The sequence below is a fragment of the Lepeophtheirus salmonis genome, chromosome 14, assembly GCF_016086655.4.
Source record: "Lepeophtheirus salmonis chromosome 14, UVic_Lsal_1.4, whole genome shotgun sequence".
NCBI classification, from domain to species: Eukaryota; Metazoa; Arthropoda; class Copepoda; order Siphonostomatoida; family Caligidae; genus Lepeophtheirus; species Lepeophtheirus salmonis.
In genome coordinates, this window is record NC_052144.2 from 42,656,909 (window position 1) to 42,674,273 (window position 17,365).

General features: G+C 35.4%; 2 protein-coding genes across 2 annotated transcripts; one reads left to right on the forward strand and one right to left on the reverse strand.

The window, feature by feature from the left end:
• Positions 1-1,679: 1,679 nt before the first annotated feature.
• LOC121129068 (sodium- and chloride-dependent glycine transporter 1) lies at positions 1,680-9,386 on the forward strand. The gene is made up of 5 exons (XM_040724737.2): positions 1,680-2,371; positions 2,444-2,768; positions 7,425-7,714; positions 8,013-8,558; positions 8,622-9,386. The coding sequence occupies exons 1-5, from the start codon at positions 2,036-2,038 to the stop codon at positions 9,210-9,212; spliced, it is 2,088 nt and encodes a 695-aa protein (XP_040580671.1). The 5' UTR covers positions 1,680-2,035; the 3' UTR covers positions 9,213-9,386.
• LOC121129067 (ral GTPase-activating protein subunit alpha-1) lies at positions 9,349-16,325 on the reverse strand. The gene is made up of 4 exons (XM_040724736.2): positions 15,593-16,325; positions 15,265-15,531; positions 12,042-15,180; positions 9,349-11,973 (listed from the first exon to the last, which is right to left on the reverse strand). The coding sequence occupies exons 1-4, from the start codon at positions 15,878-15,880 to the stop codon at positions 9,944-9,946; spliced, it is 5,724 nt and encodes a 1,907-aa protein (XP_040580670.1). The 5' UTR covers positions 15,881-16,325; the 3' UTR covers positions 9,349-9,943.
• Between the last annotated feature and the right edge of the window lie 1,040 nt (positions 16,326-17,365).

Consider the following 17,365-nt stretch of genomic DNA (forward strand, 5'->3'; position numbering starts at 1 on the left):
TGTAAATATATACTCTACGTACACTTATTACTTAGATATTATGTCTGCCATAGGCTCCATCCTTTACTTTATTTTTATTTTTAGATTGATTGTATCAGTCAACACAAAATTAAACAAAATGATTTGTTTCAAGAGTAACTCCGGCATACAATTTGTTTTCTTAGTACTACAGGGGGGTCCGGATAAATTAGGAAAACCTTTAAAGGCTTATAATTAACAAATAAGATTGGATAACCCCATATTTATTTATTTATTTGAAAGTTACATTGAATGACATTCAATTATTCATAATGATATCCACATTTCTTCATAAACTCGGCCACAGGACCCAGAAACTTTGGCAGGCCCAGGCGACCTCACCCAGATCTAGCTTTGTAATTGTACTGTTTCTGGTTTTGAACTTTTAATTTACATTCTTTTGGAGCCTGGATTTTTTGCCTGAAAACAGCCTGGACCTGAACTCATACGATTTCTATCTCTGGGTGAGGGTCGAGCGTGAGGTATAACCCAAGTATCAATCGTCTGCAAAGGCCTTGAAAAAGTGTATTACCCGTACGATGGCAATGCTGGATTTGCACGAGGTAGCCCGGGCCTGTCTAGCTTCCAGCGCCGTCTGGCTGAGGTTATCAAGAAAGGCAGATATCATTATTAGTCAAAATAAATTTGCAGGCCTTTTTCTTTCTTTACTCTTTTAAAAATTGTCTTTTTTTCAAATTACCTTTTTTTAATAGAAAGTGTCCATATTTAATTTACTGAATTTTTCCAGATAAGAATATTTCTTTCTATTTTTAACATTTATGTAATTGTGCAACCCTAAAAACAGCCCTGGTCTTAATCCATATCAGAAATTTGAATATGAATCCAAAATAGTCAATGGAATAATATTGGGCCGTGTATACCTATTTATGAAGGTAAACAAAGAATAGGTTATTACTCTTTTTCTTGACCTTGTTGAAGATTGCTTTATTGTTGACACACTACATGTTATGTTGAATGGGAGATGATGAATAGTGTATCGGTCATTAGTTTAGATGTGAACCGAGTTTAAAATTATGTATTCACTACGTATGTAGCCTGTAGCTACTTATTTGATGATGATATTTAAGACATGATAAATATTTGTGGCTCACTCACTAGTATTTTTACAATTTTGAAATATCTTTTTTGATTTGAAAAGATATTTTTGTTTCAAATGAAGTATTTAATATGTCATGTCATTTTTGACATAAACAGACTAAAATTAATTCTTATTTTTTCATTATAATTGAGGACTTGTTTCAAAACAGATCCTAATGAGAAGATATAGTAGAAATGAAAATCGACCTATGTTGGATTCTGATATAAGATTCTCCCTTTATAAATACATAATATCGAAGTACATATTTATACCTTTCCAAGGTAGTCTATATTTAGGTATAGAATAATAATTGTTTTTTCTTTTACTTTTAAATAAAGGTTTTATATATATATATATATATTTATTTTTTTAAATAAGGCCCTCGCTTGTTGGAGGGAGCGTCGGATTCCACCTTTTCGAGTGGGATAAGAATACTACCTATGTATGAACGTAAGTATGTAAACTCCGTCGCTGTGGCCTTGGGATTGAAGGGGGCGAACTTTTCTGGATGAATGTCCACCAGACAAAAAAAAAGTTAAACTTTTTTCTTATGTTCAAAGTTGTAGTAAGAGATTTTCCTTTGGTTCGTGAGTGTGCCAGTAAGTAGTAGCGAATGCTTCAAACTAACAAACTCTCTTGTTTGTCCAGCATTCCTTACAGACAACTACGGCGACTCACTCCTGATTGAGCTCTTGGAACACAACTGAATTGAGTCACGGAAATGAAGTACGAGAGATTTTATGGAGAGGAATTAATTAATTAAAAGGGAGCGCTCTCGTCATTATTACAACAACGTCCGCCACTAACAATCAAAAGTAGCAACACCACTCGAATAGAAACAAAGTTTCCGACGTCTCACCACCAAGGAAGAAGGGATTCTTCTCTGTTGTAGAGTGGGGAAGGAGAGGCAACAGCACAATGCGAAATTACAACGTTTCGTCTCAGGACGGCGTGTACGGCTCCTATCTTAATTACGGCTACAATTACCCAACTTATCATTACCCACGAAATAGTTATCACTCAGAAATGTCCGAGTACGATCCTAAGAATCAAACTTATCCCTCGGCTGCATCTCATCCTCCACATCACCATCCACCAAAGGAGGTGAGCAACGGAAAAAATGGGCACAAACGCGACAGTTCCGTTCATCATCCTCCTGCTCCAGTTGATCCCATAGAAGAGGAAGAAGAAGAGTATGATCGAGGGCATTGGGGATCCAAAGCAGAATTTCTTCTATCATGTATCGGATATTCCGTAAGTCAAGGCTCACTCAGTGTATAAGTTTATCTTCGTGGCTCCTATAAGCAAGATATTTCTTCATTCCAGGTGGGTCTCGGAAATGTCTGGAGATTTCCTTATTTAGCGTATAAAAACGGAGGAGCTGCGTTCCTCATTCCTTACTTCATACTCCTAATGCTAGTGGGAAAGCCCCTCTACTATCTCGAGACAGCCATGGGGCAGTTTTCACGTTCTAGTTGTGTTAAAATGTGGAACTGTGCGCCCATCGCTAAAGGTGTGGGATTTGGTATGCTCCTCCTATCTCTCATCATCGGAATATACTACAATGTCATCATGGCCTATAGTTTGGTCTACATAGGTGCATCCTTTCAGGGACTCATTGATGGAAACAATTCCGTGCCATGGGCTAATTGTGAGTATTTCTTTTACTCTTCAGCCCTCCCCTCCACCCCTTTCATTTTGCAATCAACTCCATGAACCACAAAATTCATTAAATTTTGAAGACTCGTGTGGTCAACACACCATTTTATAATATCTACAAATATAATATTTTATTGGCCAAATTACATACATACTTTTGGAAGACTGCGGAAGACTTCCTCCTTTTTAATTACTAATAACTCCATATAAAAATTTATACGGATAATTAGCATACATGGTAATAACTACATTGATTCAATGTAAAATTATTATTGGAAAAGCCCTCGTGATTTGTGAATTGCACTACTTGCTTGATTATAATAGTCATAATCTTAATTTTATTACCCTTTAAAGGATTTTAAAATGAGAGATTTGTAATCTGAGCTACAACTCTAAAAAATATGTATTCTTTGTGTGCTGCTTAAGTAGAATATATATTATTCAACCACTCCATACGTGAAGAGAGTAAGAAGAAAAAACCTCCTCATTGACCCTGAGTATGCCTCATTATCAATATAATTTCCTCTATTTTGCAATTTTCACTCTTGTAAAAATACTGAGCTATTTTTTCTCTTTCTAAAAAGAACAACCCCAAATGCATATAATTTGGTTTCCTTGATATATGTACCTATGTGATATTGAGAGTGTAAGAAAATAAAAAAAGAGAAAAACAAGCCTCTTGCGTAAAAAACGCTCAAGGGAAGGACATGCAGATCGTAAATGAACCCACCATCGACTTACTCCTTTGGTTGGTTTAACTTTGTCGATTTTTCTTTTCCCTTTTTCTTTTCCCTTTTTTTTTTTGAAAAAAGGGGGTAAATTTCAGGGTTACAATACAAATCTTACCGTTAATAGTTAAATAGATAGCTATAATAATAATAATTATTATTAATTGTGATTGTCATAATTCTATTTCTTCTTCGAATACATATATTTTGAAATGAAGGCTATAATTAAAAGGAGGGCCAGAAAAGAAAGAAAGTATGTACATTGAATCGTAAATAATAATATATCATGTGGAAATAGTATATATCTCAAGAAAAAGGGCAGGAGTTGTGCAACCCCTTGATTGATATGACTATGAGCTGCATATAATGGTTCAAATAACGGGGGATTTGATAGAGATAAAAGAAAATATTTAATAATGATTCATGGCAAAGATCCTAGAGTCGTAAATTTATATATAATGATTACGTAATAAAATGAGAGTTATTATAACTATAGAAACATTAAATAACAAAATCTCAGTCCATCAAAAACACTATCATAAGCCTGCCTCGATTGACGTCTTCCCACAAGTACCTACTACACACAGTTTTATTTAAATTTATTCTTTCAGTTGTTGCGTATGTTTCATTAGTGATACTATTTTATTATCATTTAATTAGGAATGTACCTTTTCGGGTTTTTTTTTTTTTTTTTCTTCAATTTACCTTTTTAACACGACGTTACCTCACTAACACACAATTTTACACCGTGTGTTTTTTATTATCAACTGTTGATTTGTCTGCTTCTTTTCCCCTTATCAGAGTTCTGAAGGCGCCTGATTGGTTGCATTTAAATGATCTCTTGTTAAGCAGCTCTGACAATTCCCAAAAATATTGAGTAGTTGGAAAGAATTGGTAATTACTCAGTGGTTTTGAGCGGCCTTTTCCACATGTTTCTTTTTGGAAGAGAGGTTCGGATACACAATAAATGTAAGGACGTTATTCCTTGTCAGTGTTTTGAAGGCTGATTGGTTGAATTCAAATTGGCTCATGCTAAGCTTTGAAGAATTTCAAATAATTATTGAATAATAATAATTCCATAGTTGGGTCACTACCAACTGATTTTGGGCCTCCTCCATCTGTTTCATTTTGATGGCGTTGTTACTCCACTTACAAAAATGTATACTGTATCTTTCGTTGGCTGTCGATTTTTTTAAAACCTTTTCCCCTTTTAAGTGTTCTGAGCGATAGATTGATTCTAATAAACTCTCATTAAGGACTGCGAACAGTTTTCAACAAATATCCGGTCGTTATATTTATTTTCTAGCAACCTTTACTTCAACAGAAAAAAAAAGAGGCCCAAAATCAGTTGGTAGTTAGCCAATTTCTTTTGCCAACTATGGAATTATTATTTAATAATTATAAAGACTATTTGATGTACAAGAATAGCTACTGTGACTCCCTCAATCAGTCAAAATCTGAGAAGATCACGATTTACAAACACTAAAGGGAAGTCGAATTTTTGTCAAAAAATTCAAATTACTCCGTGACATACTACGCTTCAAAAATAATTGGAGTTCACTCCATGAATATGATGGATAATTATGGTTTATAATGATTAATTTAGCAAATAATATATGGTCTATATTTTTTAACATTGAGAAAAGGTGTTGTTGAACCATTGTGAGGTTTGCGTGTTTTGCCAATCTACTACAAAGTGATTTTGAACAACATTCTTTCCATTGAGAATACATGTTTGGAGTGTTTTTATGCATGGATTATTTAACATGCTAAGTAATTCATGGTCTATGTCAGTATACCATATAAATAGGTACATACATAAGTATGGTAACTATTACCTTACCTTTCCAAGAGGGGACTCAAAATAACTCAAAAGTATTATACATTTACTTTTTTTCTTCTTTTGTTCAACAACTCTATTTAAGTATGTGTTTATGATACGACGCAAAAAAAAAAAAAAAAAAGCCTTGGAAATAAGCGTGCTATTGCAAATTGATGCTTGCTCACTTTTGAATGTTTGTGTCATGTGACTCCTCTGATCTTCAATCCTACTAGATAATGCATATTACTTTTTTTTTTTGAAAGAAAAAAAATGAGAGATAAATTATTATTTATTTTAAAACTTACCTATTATACATCAATATCCCGAACATTCCATATAATATGCTCGATATACCCGGAAGCATGACCGGGTTCAACGAAAGCAAGACTTAGATCAAAGATAAATGATGGGGCATCTTATCTTTTCCTTATTAAATTTGAATTACCTAAATTTCGATTGTTTTTTTAAAGTAATGCTAAGTTTATTGCTTGACTTTTTTTTTTTCAAATGATCTTTATTAAGGTCATAAATATTTCTAATTTTATTTCAAATGGCCCTTCTTTTAGAAAGGATATTTAACTATATTTTATTAATATCTAGGCTTGTGAATGGAACGCGAAATTTACCGGTGTTTAGCGAAACAAACGTTCAATGAACAGAGAACGAATGTTTTTTTAACGTTGAAGGCTAAAAAGGGGATTTCAGCGTTCCGTTTTACTAATTCTCACGGCATTTACTCTTAAAATTTAAATCACTTGCACGATCCGTATTTCCACTCAAGAAAAAAAATTAACTAGTTTGTCCAGGATATCTTCAGAAATTCTTTAAAAAATTTCTCTAAAATTAACGTTGGGCAAGAATTAAACACCTCGAATAAAATTTTATAATTCCTTTTCTTATATAAAAATATCCCATTTTTAGATAGGTTGAAATGTGCCCTTCATTAATATCGGATTCAATGATCATCACATAGCAGTAGGGGGATTTATGATTTAGTTAATGGTTTCAAAAGCCCAAACATGATATAGCAGGGCCTTTAGACATTAAAAAGAGCTCTATACAGCTGTAAACCCGTTATAACATGTTTATTTAAACTTTTGTTAAGTATGATAATGTTGACTTTTAAAAACTTGCAGTGAAATTTGTATTCAGTATCTCAGTTATTTTTATGAAAAAAGTTATTAGGTCTGCTTTATCAGAAAAATAATTTGTTGATATAAATTGAGGATTTTTCAATATCGAAGAATATAAATTTAATCCAGACTTCATTTTGAGAAAAATCGTTCTAGCTTGATAGAGTGTTGTCTTGCCAGTACGGTTGTACCCAACAAATTATAACTTTTTCTGGACAAGTTGTAATCAAAAGATGGAATGAAGCATTTTTAGTGGTCCTACTCTTTTAAAGTTAAATGTAATTATTGAAAGTAGTTGATAAATTCAAAATTAAAGGCGTAGGTTTTTTGTTATTTTTTACTTTTTAATAATCATTACTTATTGATAAGTACATATATAATAGTGCATTACATATATAATTCAAAAATCCACATTTAAATCGCTTGTAATGGGTTAATAAGTAATTTAATTTGATCAAAATTTAGGTAGGAAAAAGTGATTATACTGTAAGTCCATGTCGAGTCTATGTCCTTAAATATTTTTATCGATTCCTCAAATTTATTTTGAGTTCATTTCAAGTCCCTAATTATTAATTATATTAAAGGATCCATAGTGTTAAGGATTTTCTTGAATTCTGTATAAAATAGCTTTCGAGTCGTTGGTCATGTCTTTGATTGTGCGATCAAGTGTAATTGCAAGTCTTCAAAATAGGGATTGAAGTTCAAATTGAGTCGCAAGTCTCGATTCCAAGTACTTACCTCTGATTAATAGTTTGTAATTCAAATGGCTTATGATTCCATAGGACATTACGTTGGCTATGGGACGAACAAACTGTAAATTAAGTTCAAAATCCCGACTAGTATACGTCCAATACGGGGGGATGTTTGGGTAAATGGAATTGCATTATTTTTCTAATGTCATTAGTTAAACTATTACACATTAATGTCAGTTGTACCTATTAATTAAGTCACTTCATAATTTATAGGCAATTTTCCTGGAGCTACAGAGAACTGTACAGTGACTGCACTTTCCAATGAAACGTTTGGGAGAAAAAGGTGTCGATTGGGCGCTATAGGACTCAATTTATCCGAGTGTACATACGCTGAAAGACCATCCGTTCAATACTGGGAAAGATATGTTTTGAATCTTACTGAAGGGGGATTAGGTGAGCCAGGAGATATTGGAGGTTTCGACTATCATCTCCCGGTTGCTCTATTTGCCTCATGGGTCATTGTATTCCTCTGTTTAATGAAAGGTGTCAAATCCAGCGGAAAGGTTAGTGTTTTGTGTTCTGACAAATAAGTTTTAACATGGATGAATGTGATATATTGATGAAATTTTCGTTTTTCGCAGCGAGCAAGTCTTCAGCTTGAACAAAGAGTCCATAGTTGAGAGTTACCATTAAATTATACATTTTAAAAAGACGTGTATATATTGTATATGCATACTTCCGGCACTAAGTCATTTTTTTAAAACAAACATTCATTTATAAAAATTTAGAAATGTGAAGGTCGAAAATTTATTTTCAACCCACTCTTACTAATATTGTCTCTTAATTATTTTAAATTTTCAGGTCGTTTACTTCACTGCCACATTTCCATACCTTATTCTAATAGCTCTCTTAATTCGAGGAGTGTTATTGGAAGGAGCTGTGGATGGACTCAAGTACTTATTTATTCCAAGATTTGAAGAACTTGCAAAAATAACAGTATGGAAGGAAGCTGCAGAGCAAATGTTTTTTTCCTTAGGAATATCCTGGGGAGGTCTTCTTATGTTTGGATCCTATAATAAATTTTATAACAAAGTCAACATCGACGCTGCTATTGTATCAACCCTTGATTTCCTTACATCCATAATCTCCTCCGTGGTTGTCTTCAGTGTCTTGGGAAATTTGAAATTCCGCTTAAAGATGGATGATATCAAAGATGTTGCAGAGAAGGGTAATGGGCTTGCCTTTGTTGTTTACCCAGAAGCCCTATCTCAGATTGGATACTCCTGGCTGTGGGCCATTCTCTTCTTTTTCATGTTATTTCTCCTTGGACTCGACTCTGAATTTGCATTCTTGGAGACGATTCTAACTGCAATATACGATGGATATCCCAAGTTGAGAAAACATAAGGTATTTATAAAATACATATATAAAATAAATACAAATATACTATAATTGGTTATATCTCTACAGGTACTTGTGACCTTAATAGCCTGCGTTAGTTGTTTCCTCATGGGCTTGCCTTGTACTTCTCGATCAGGGCCTTATATTTTCGAATTGTTGAACTCAAGTGTGGGATATGCCGTATTATGGGTTTCCCTCTGGGAGATCATTGGTTTCATGTGGATCTACGGTCACAAAAACGTGTGCAGAGATTTCAAACTCATGCTAAAGAGTTCTCCTGGCATATATTGGAAAATAACATGGGTTGTCATTTCCCCACTCGTCCTTATTTTCATTATAGTAGCTTCAATATTTGAGATCGAATCACTCAAATACGATGGGGATATCCCATATCCCCCATGGGCTCAGTGGGTTTACTGGGCTCTTGTTATTATACCTGCTGTTCAAATCCCTCTTTGGGCACTCATTACTAGCATCTACTACCTTTTTAAGAGGAAACTTCATCGTGTCATTAAGCCCACTCCACAATGGGGCCCCGGCGACAAGGACGTTCGAAGAGCGATCATTGATCAACAAAATGGTATTGTGAGGGCAAGAGCGCGCTATGCCTATGATAATCAAATGATGGGGGGATCGCCCTCTAGTTATCCTTACACGTAAAATTGGAAATGAACTTTTAACTAACCTAAAAAACTATTTTTATTAAATTGCATATAATTATTATTTAAGGACGACGAATACTATTTTATATTGAATTAATTTATATATATATATATAAACTTATCTATGTATGATATTTTAGAGAAAATAATAATATATTTTTTTTAAACGGAATGAACATAATTTTGAGACTTTATAATAATAGCTCAAATAAACAGTGAAAATGTTGATTAATTAATATTCAATATAATAATACGAGTTCCTCTCAAAGAGCACATTGATAATAATTATGGTTATATAAATATATATTATGTAAAATACTGGATCAAAGATATTTTTTTTCAAAAAGATTGATATATATATAATTTTTTCAGATATATATATTATAGGTATATAAGTATAAGTAAATATTGTGTGTATGTGTAGCTGTGAGAAACAATGAGTTTCATTGAAGAAAAAAAAGATAGAATCGTTGACATTTTTTCCCATAACAACCTTATCACAGATTCTTTTCATTTTAATATTTTATATTGATAATTTAAAAAACAAAACAAAAACTATTTTTCAACTTTCCTTGAATATCAAGTAGTATAAGTTATAACACACATACCTAAACGACAACAGAGTGAACTATGTATGTATATATGTCATTTATGTGTGTTTATAGAAGAGCTGCATCAATCTATGTAAATACAATGACATGACTATGAACAGTAGTTGATTTGACCAACTTATTTTTTCTTTGCGTAATGGAAAATATCATCATTTTCTTCCTTTATGACGCTTGTCTTTACTTTCCCAGTAACGTTCTTAAAAGACATTTTCTTCATGTTTTTAGGAGAGGTTCCATTTTGATATAAAGGGTCCGTCTCACTTACGGAAGAATAACGGTTGATTTGAATTTCAGTTTTGGAGCGAGGTCTCAATTCTTGAAGAGTTAAAGAGGACCGAACAGGATTATTTGGCTGAAAAAGATTCTGAAGAGTTTGAGGACTATAGACCTTCGTAATGAATTCCTCATAGGTAGTACTCTCCTTGTGGTTTTTGATTATGTCCTCAAGGGCTTTGGCTCTCTCTTCGTAATGAGACTGAAAATAAGGAATCATGGAGCGTTTAGCTCTAGAAGCATTGATGGCAGTTGCACGAACAAGGCCTGGGAGTGCTTTACCGTCTACAATTGATTCATTGAATAAAGGTCCAAAAAATGGAACCTCTAACTTCCGAGATATTTGGATTCGAAAAAGTTTGTTCGGTAGGGGATAAATTATAATCAGAACGTCACAAAATTCAGTTGGAAGAATTCCACGACGATAATCTCGGTAATGTTCCGACCAAACAATATGAATTTCATCGTTCCCTAAATGACGAGTCTTCTGAAGAAGAGACTCTTCTGTACAAGAAGGCATTCGAGTTGCCACATGGAACATAACTTCAATAAAAGATGTGGCATAGTAAGGAGACGTCTCGCCGGTTGATTTATTTTTCTTCAGACCAGCCATAAAGCCCGTATGGGATTCAAGCTCTACTTCCCAAGCCAATCCAGAAATAAATTCTTCATAGGCTTGACTTCCTGATGAATTATCTAAAATGGAGTGTTTGTCTTCTTGACCAGCAGCAACGTAAATTATTGCAATTTTATGTGTTTCTCTACCACGAATATTATCCAAATTCTTTAATTCTCTAATAAGGCGCTCAGTCTTTTTCATGAGATGAATATGAGGTCTCTTTTCCCAAGAACTCCATCCCATTTGATTGAATATTGATCTGCAGAATTGAAATTTAGGCTCCCCACCAATTGGATCAGGAGGACTAACAGGACGGAGTAGATTCTTCCCATAGTTGGAAGTATAATCCCTTTCAGACGTTCTTTGATTCAATACAGTGGATATAATATCCTTTTCCACAACACAGTCAAAGAAATGAGACTGACTTACAGTATTGATGGGCTTACCAATTTCCTCCATAACCTCAGGACTAGTATAAGTTAAATAACTTAAAAGATCATCCAAGTTGTCCATATCATCAGCTGTATTGCTGTAAATGGGAAGAATACTTGCTCTACGTTGTCTTAAAGGTTGGCAAGGACGTTTCTTATTTAAAAAGAAAGATGAATCACATGAAGACCAAAACTCAGGATGTGAAGTTATATCTTCCATGGACTTGTTCAATCCATCTGGAGGCCCATAAAGAATAGAAGAATCCCAACTAAATTTGCCTGAAAGATCTCTCAAAATGATTCTAACTTGGGAGTTACCCGTTTGAATTCCTGGAAATGCAGGATCATCATCCATCACTACCGGAAGTTCTATAAGAGAGACAAGAGTAGAATCATTGAGAACAAAAAGTTGAATATTAGGCGAGGTAAATGCTTCCATGGATAATTCATCACCAACGTAGCCTGGAACGTCATCATGCTCAGAAATGAGACATGAAAGATTTGCAGCCCCTGTTCCCATTGGAAAATGATATACATGATTGAGTAAATGTGCAATTATTGCGTTGGATGCCAATCTGACAGGACATTTAGAGTCCATGATTGATAGGTTTTGGCTAAATAAGGGCAGAGGTTCCAAATTATTTCTTGATAGATGGTGTTCAGACTTTGGTTGAGAAACGGATTTCTGTGGAGAGGAATTGGTGCTTGTATAACCTTCTTTTGTATTATCCACATGAATATTTGGATCGAAGTCTCCTAGCATTCCAGAGGATATAGTTCCACTTCTATCATTAAAGACTTGAGGAAATGCTTCGAAATTTTTCCCTAATGCATGCATAATTTGAAAATATATTATAAATATATATATTTAATAAAATAGGTTTATTACTCACCCTCTCTCCGAGTATTATTCTCAGTAGGCCCGACAGGAGAAGGAGTAATAGAGACACATCCACTTAAAGCAGCACTTTGTAAAGCATTAAAAACCAGATAGGCAAGACTCTGGCCGTCCTCTTGAGTTTGTGACAACATTTGCTGCGGTATTTTCATAGTCCATTCGCCCAGACAAAAAAGTAAGCTCATCAATAGCCTTTTTTCGTCTTCAGAATCTTTTTTAGGTGCTAAACCAGTCAAGGTTCGAGCAAGAACCTCGACTATTTTTTTAGGAACTTCTGGGTAATAATCCAGGAGACTTTGAACATGATCAGTAAGTAAAAGAAGCATATCACTAGCTATCTGTGCGACAGACTTGTTATTAAATCTTAAAGCTGTAAGAAGAACCTGAATAGCCTCTTTTATTTTAGGGTGAAAGGACTTATGTATAAGTTCAGTGTAGACAAAAATACCAAGACTTGAGAGCGAAATACACCTTGCAAGCCCAGCAGGTTCTTTTCTCCCACTCTTGAGTAAAATACCAACAATTTGATCCTTAATATCCGCTGATGATATTAAGGATAGTTCATTTGAGTTAGGTAAAAGTACAGGGATGTCTCTAACAATGGGTGGAAATGCAAGAAGGGAGCCAACTATAGACGTGGCCTCTGTTCTTGGAACTCCCTTTAATTCACTCGTGGATATAATATGGTTTGTAGCATATAGATAATCTAGAATGTAAGCAGTGTATCCAGGCAGCATGAGTGAAAAAAATCTAGGACCCGTAAATTTAATTAGAATATTCATAATATCCATTTTATTTTGAGTAAGGCCTTGATGAAGAAGCTTGTAAAATTGGATAAGATGAGTCTTCGGCAAAGGATTATCATGAGGGCGAATAGTCATTAAACATAATAAACGGAGGGCATAAATTCGGCCTCTCTGATAAGTGTCAGGTAAACTCAAGGCTCTGAAACACCAAGGAGTGAATATTGTCACTGGAGGAACATATTCAGGACAGGGGGGAGTACTCATATTGTCTAGCGTAACGCCTTGATTATTTCTTATTTTAACAATGACTTCATACAATTCAATCAGGTACTTGTATATTTGGGCATGAATAACAGTATCTGCTATTTGATTAATGTTGCCCAATGCCCCAAGCATCCTTCTCCAAAGAACAACTGCAACATCTGGGAGCCAACCTTTCACTGAGCCACCTGACATGACGGAACGGGGTTCATTATCGCCTCCTGAATTACTCCCATGATGGCCAATGAGGTCCGATAATCCACCATCACTCATTGTTTCTGGATCAAATTGCATCGGCGAATCGTTAATTGAGCTCGATGGAGCTGGAGAACTTGATCGACTTCCCCATGGCTCTGAAGTACGAATGATACCAAAGTCAACTGACTTTGATCTACGCTTGGAAAAATACGATGAAAAGGTTTTGGTGATTCCGTCAATTTCATCATCTATATTATTGTAATCACTGCGAACAATATTGCCTTCACTCATACTTCTGTACATTCTTTTTCTCCGTCCTGAGGTTTTAGATTTCATGTTATTAGAATGATCATTAGTACGAGTTGTAGCATTGGAACTTCCAAGACTGTTATTATAAGAGGAACTTGAATCGATTCTTTTGCGAGATCCAGGCGAAATTCTATTCGAAGAAGACGATAAGGACACATAATTTTCATTTTCCGAATAGTAAGGATGAAGATTAGATGAAGAGGCAAGGGGGATTTGTGGTGTTGAAGTACTTGACAACTTTAGTTCATGTGAGTATTTCATTTCATGATTCCCTCCTTGTTTTCCTCTTTTCTTTTTTGCAGCCCTTTCACTTAATCTATCTAGAGGAAGATCATTGAGATCTAAATTATAAACCTGCCTCGCTAACACCCGTGTTAGAGTTTCCATGGTTTTTGACCATTCACGAAATAGTTCCTCCCATAGAGTCAGTGAACTCAGAACCTCTAAAAACTGATCCCATAACTCAGTTGACACAACTACATACAAATTAGCTTTGATCCATGTTACTATCAATGTTTGAAAAATAGCTTGAGCAAGACGTCCTCCAAGAAAATCATCTCTTTTACGAGGAGGCGTTTCTGGAAGAGTCAATTGTGTAATTTGCAACAAAATAAATAACAACTGCTCCCAAGTTCGTGCTTCCATTTTAACGTTCATCACCATATATCGATAGATATTCAGAACTCGCTTACACATTTCAACCTGTTCGTCAAGGAAAATAGGATCCTCCGCAGAAACTTCAAGAAGAAACACGTTCGCAGCATTTGTTACGAAAATTTGTAGCACGTTCTGTAATCCTGCTCTCACACAAGTGGGCTCTCTAGACCCATCTGTGCTATCACTTTCTCCGTTAAGAAGAGCTTTTTTGTAGTCATCTCTATCTGGATGGATAGGCTCCAAGAGAAAGGGAGGTAATTCAGGCACATTCATTTGTATCCAATCTTTGTAGACGGATATAACCTTTTTTATAGCTGGTGAATGACGAAATGACAACAAAAAAGCTTGACGGTATACTTCATGAACAAAGTTGACGTTATCACGATCCCCATAAAGAATTTCTCTCACTAGATTACTCTCTTCAAAAGATGAAGACTGCTGATCAAGGGTCCTTTCAAAGGAGGCACCACTGCCTGAGAAATTAGACAATCCAGGACTACCCTCTAGTCCAGTTTCATAGAGACCAACATTACTTGTCAATGTATTTGCTTGATTATTCCTAGTTTGATGAGTGTATTGAGCGACCCATTTGATGACGACTACACGGCAAGCGAGCATAGGGTCAATCTTTTTTCCACCATCACCCGTGTCAACAAGAGCAGTTGTAAATTTCCTTACTTCAGGTAATTCTAATGATGGACGATATAAACTAGTGGACCAATTGAAATCGGGGAAAATATGAGGCATATAAAATGTTTTAAATTTTGAAAGAAGAAAAATCAGGGATTTTTTTCGTTTCTCCAACTTATTTTCTTTCCATTCAATTAGTGAAATTTGTGAGACAATAAGTTCAAGGAGGACATCAAGGAATATTCGAGTAATATCGGTATCTGGGGATCTTCCACGCTCACCACTTTGAGGAGGTATAAGAGGAGCAATTTCTCCAGGAGTAATAGGTCCTTCCTGTAAGCAAATAAATAAAGAAATATATAACAAAGAAAGACAACAACTATTTGGATATTGAGACATGCATTCCCTGACTCTTACTTGGGTGTCGGGAGTGAGTGCTGCAAGAGCAGTGAGTCCCATGCCAGGATAAGGTGATGGAAATCCTGGTACAAGAGTAGCAAACAATGCGTGTAAAGGTTCCCCCGCAGCATCTGCGAGGGACTGATACCATAAGAGAAAGAGCCGCATCGCCTCCCGCTTCAGTATTTTCCAAGAGTTCCCTGGATGGAGTAGTTTGGACATGAGTCGTGTGATAGCATGGTATTGCCATTTTCGCCCAAGGAGTTCGGGTAAATACACAAGGATCTGAAATGGAAATCCAGACATTCAATTCACCTTCCAACTCACAAGTCAGATTTGCACTTACATTTTCTAGAAGAAAGAGAACGGCTTCCAATTCTTCCCGCTGTGCTTTGTGCGGACCTTTGGTCCGAAGATTCGTCTCTGCGAGTATAAAAGCATCATAGAGCACAAAAAATACTTCTGAATTATGCGATTCCAGAAAAACAGCAATTTCGCGACTCTCGCTGTGATCTAAAAAGAGTTTGAGATGTTTTGTGCGAGTGGGAGTGTCCCTCTTGGGGTCCAGGACCTTTTGTCCGGACTTGCGAACCTCCTCCCATTTCTTGGATCCCCCAACTTTTTTACTAAACATTCTTGATCTTCATCACTGAGTTGGGACCATCCCAAAAGGATCCGTATTCATTCTATCATGACTCAGGGTCGTGAGGGATCAGTAAGACTTTTTTAATATTCTTAGTCCTGTGGCGGAGTTCCTTCGTATACACTCCACGGTCTACCTTTTCAACAATATTCAACAAGACTCTGTAGGCCCTTAGTCAGTCAACAGATTTCTTCTCCAGCTCCGCCTCCTTTTCTTTCTCCTCCCCTCAGTTATGCAGGTACTGACAATGTAGCTATATCAAGTCCGAGTCACCACTCAGTACTCACCACTGTCTACCCAGGAACGCGGAACGACACTCTTCCACTTGCCTCAAATCCAATGCTGCACTTAACACAGGCAATAAATACGTCACTCATTATTCATAGAATCATAATACGCACACACACTCAGTCACATAGTAGCTACCTAGCTGCCCACAGAAAGAGAGAGAGAGAGAGCTAGAGAGGAAGGAATAACAGGAGAGAATTAAAAAGAGAGAGTTCTAGCTAGAGCAGAAAATACGGAAATATAAATATGGCGTCCACTTATTTTGACTGAAGTGCAAAAAGAAATTCAAATCTATATCTAGTAATGAAAATCATGATAAAAAAAAAAAAGTCAACATAGTAACCCTGACAATTTGAGGATTGTTTTGGAGGAGATCAACTGTGACTAAGGAAAAGAAAATTCATTCTTCAGATTCCCAATTCCAAGAAACGAGGCAGCTGAAAAATACACAATTTACATCAAAATCTATATTAATAATGCAAGGTTTGTCTGTATGTATCTAAGCTTATATGTATGATTTCCGTAAAGTCATTTTTTGAGTGTATCTTAGGACTGCGTAGATAGGTACTTCTTTAAGAAAAAAATATGCACTGATAAATCATTTTTAATAACGCGCGTATATGGCTAAAGCTCATATTAAAAAAGCAAAACATGGTAAATACATGACATATATTCAAAAAATAGTGAATGTGACTTTAGAGGAAGTTTAGCTACGAGAGTGTGAAGCTAAAGCTCAGCCAAAGGCCCCTCTTGAGAATAAAGTGTACCAATACTTAACATATCATAGAGAGGACATATAAGTCTTGAGTTACTACGTGTGAGTCCTCGTGAAAAACGAAGACTAACACCAGGGATTTCCTCGGGAGTTATCTTTTACATTGTTTAAACAAAGTGTGCCTGTTCTTCGATGCCTAATAACTCCGAAAAATGCCGGATATTATTAATTGTAATATTAGTAAAGTAAAGGCAGTAAATTGAAATTTTAATATCTCATTATTCATTAGGTCGATTTTTAGTGGAGCAACGAGAAAAAGTTGAACTATGCCTCATTGCCATATGTAATCTTCTCTTTTACCCCTATGTTTTTTTTCGTTGAGGCTTTAGGTTGATTTTATGATGTAATATCGGAGTATGAAATCATACTCCAAAAGTCCACAAAAAATTTAAAAATATTTTTAAAACAAAGTG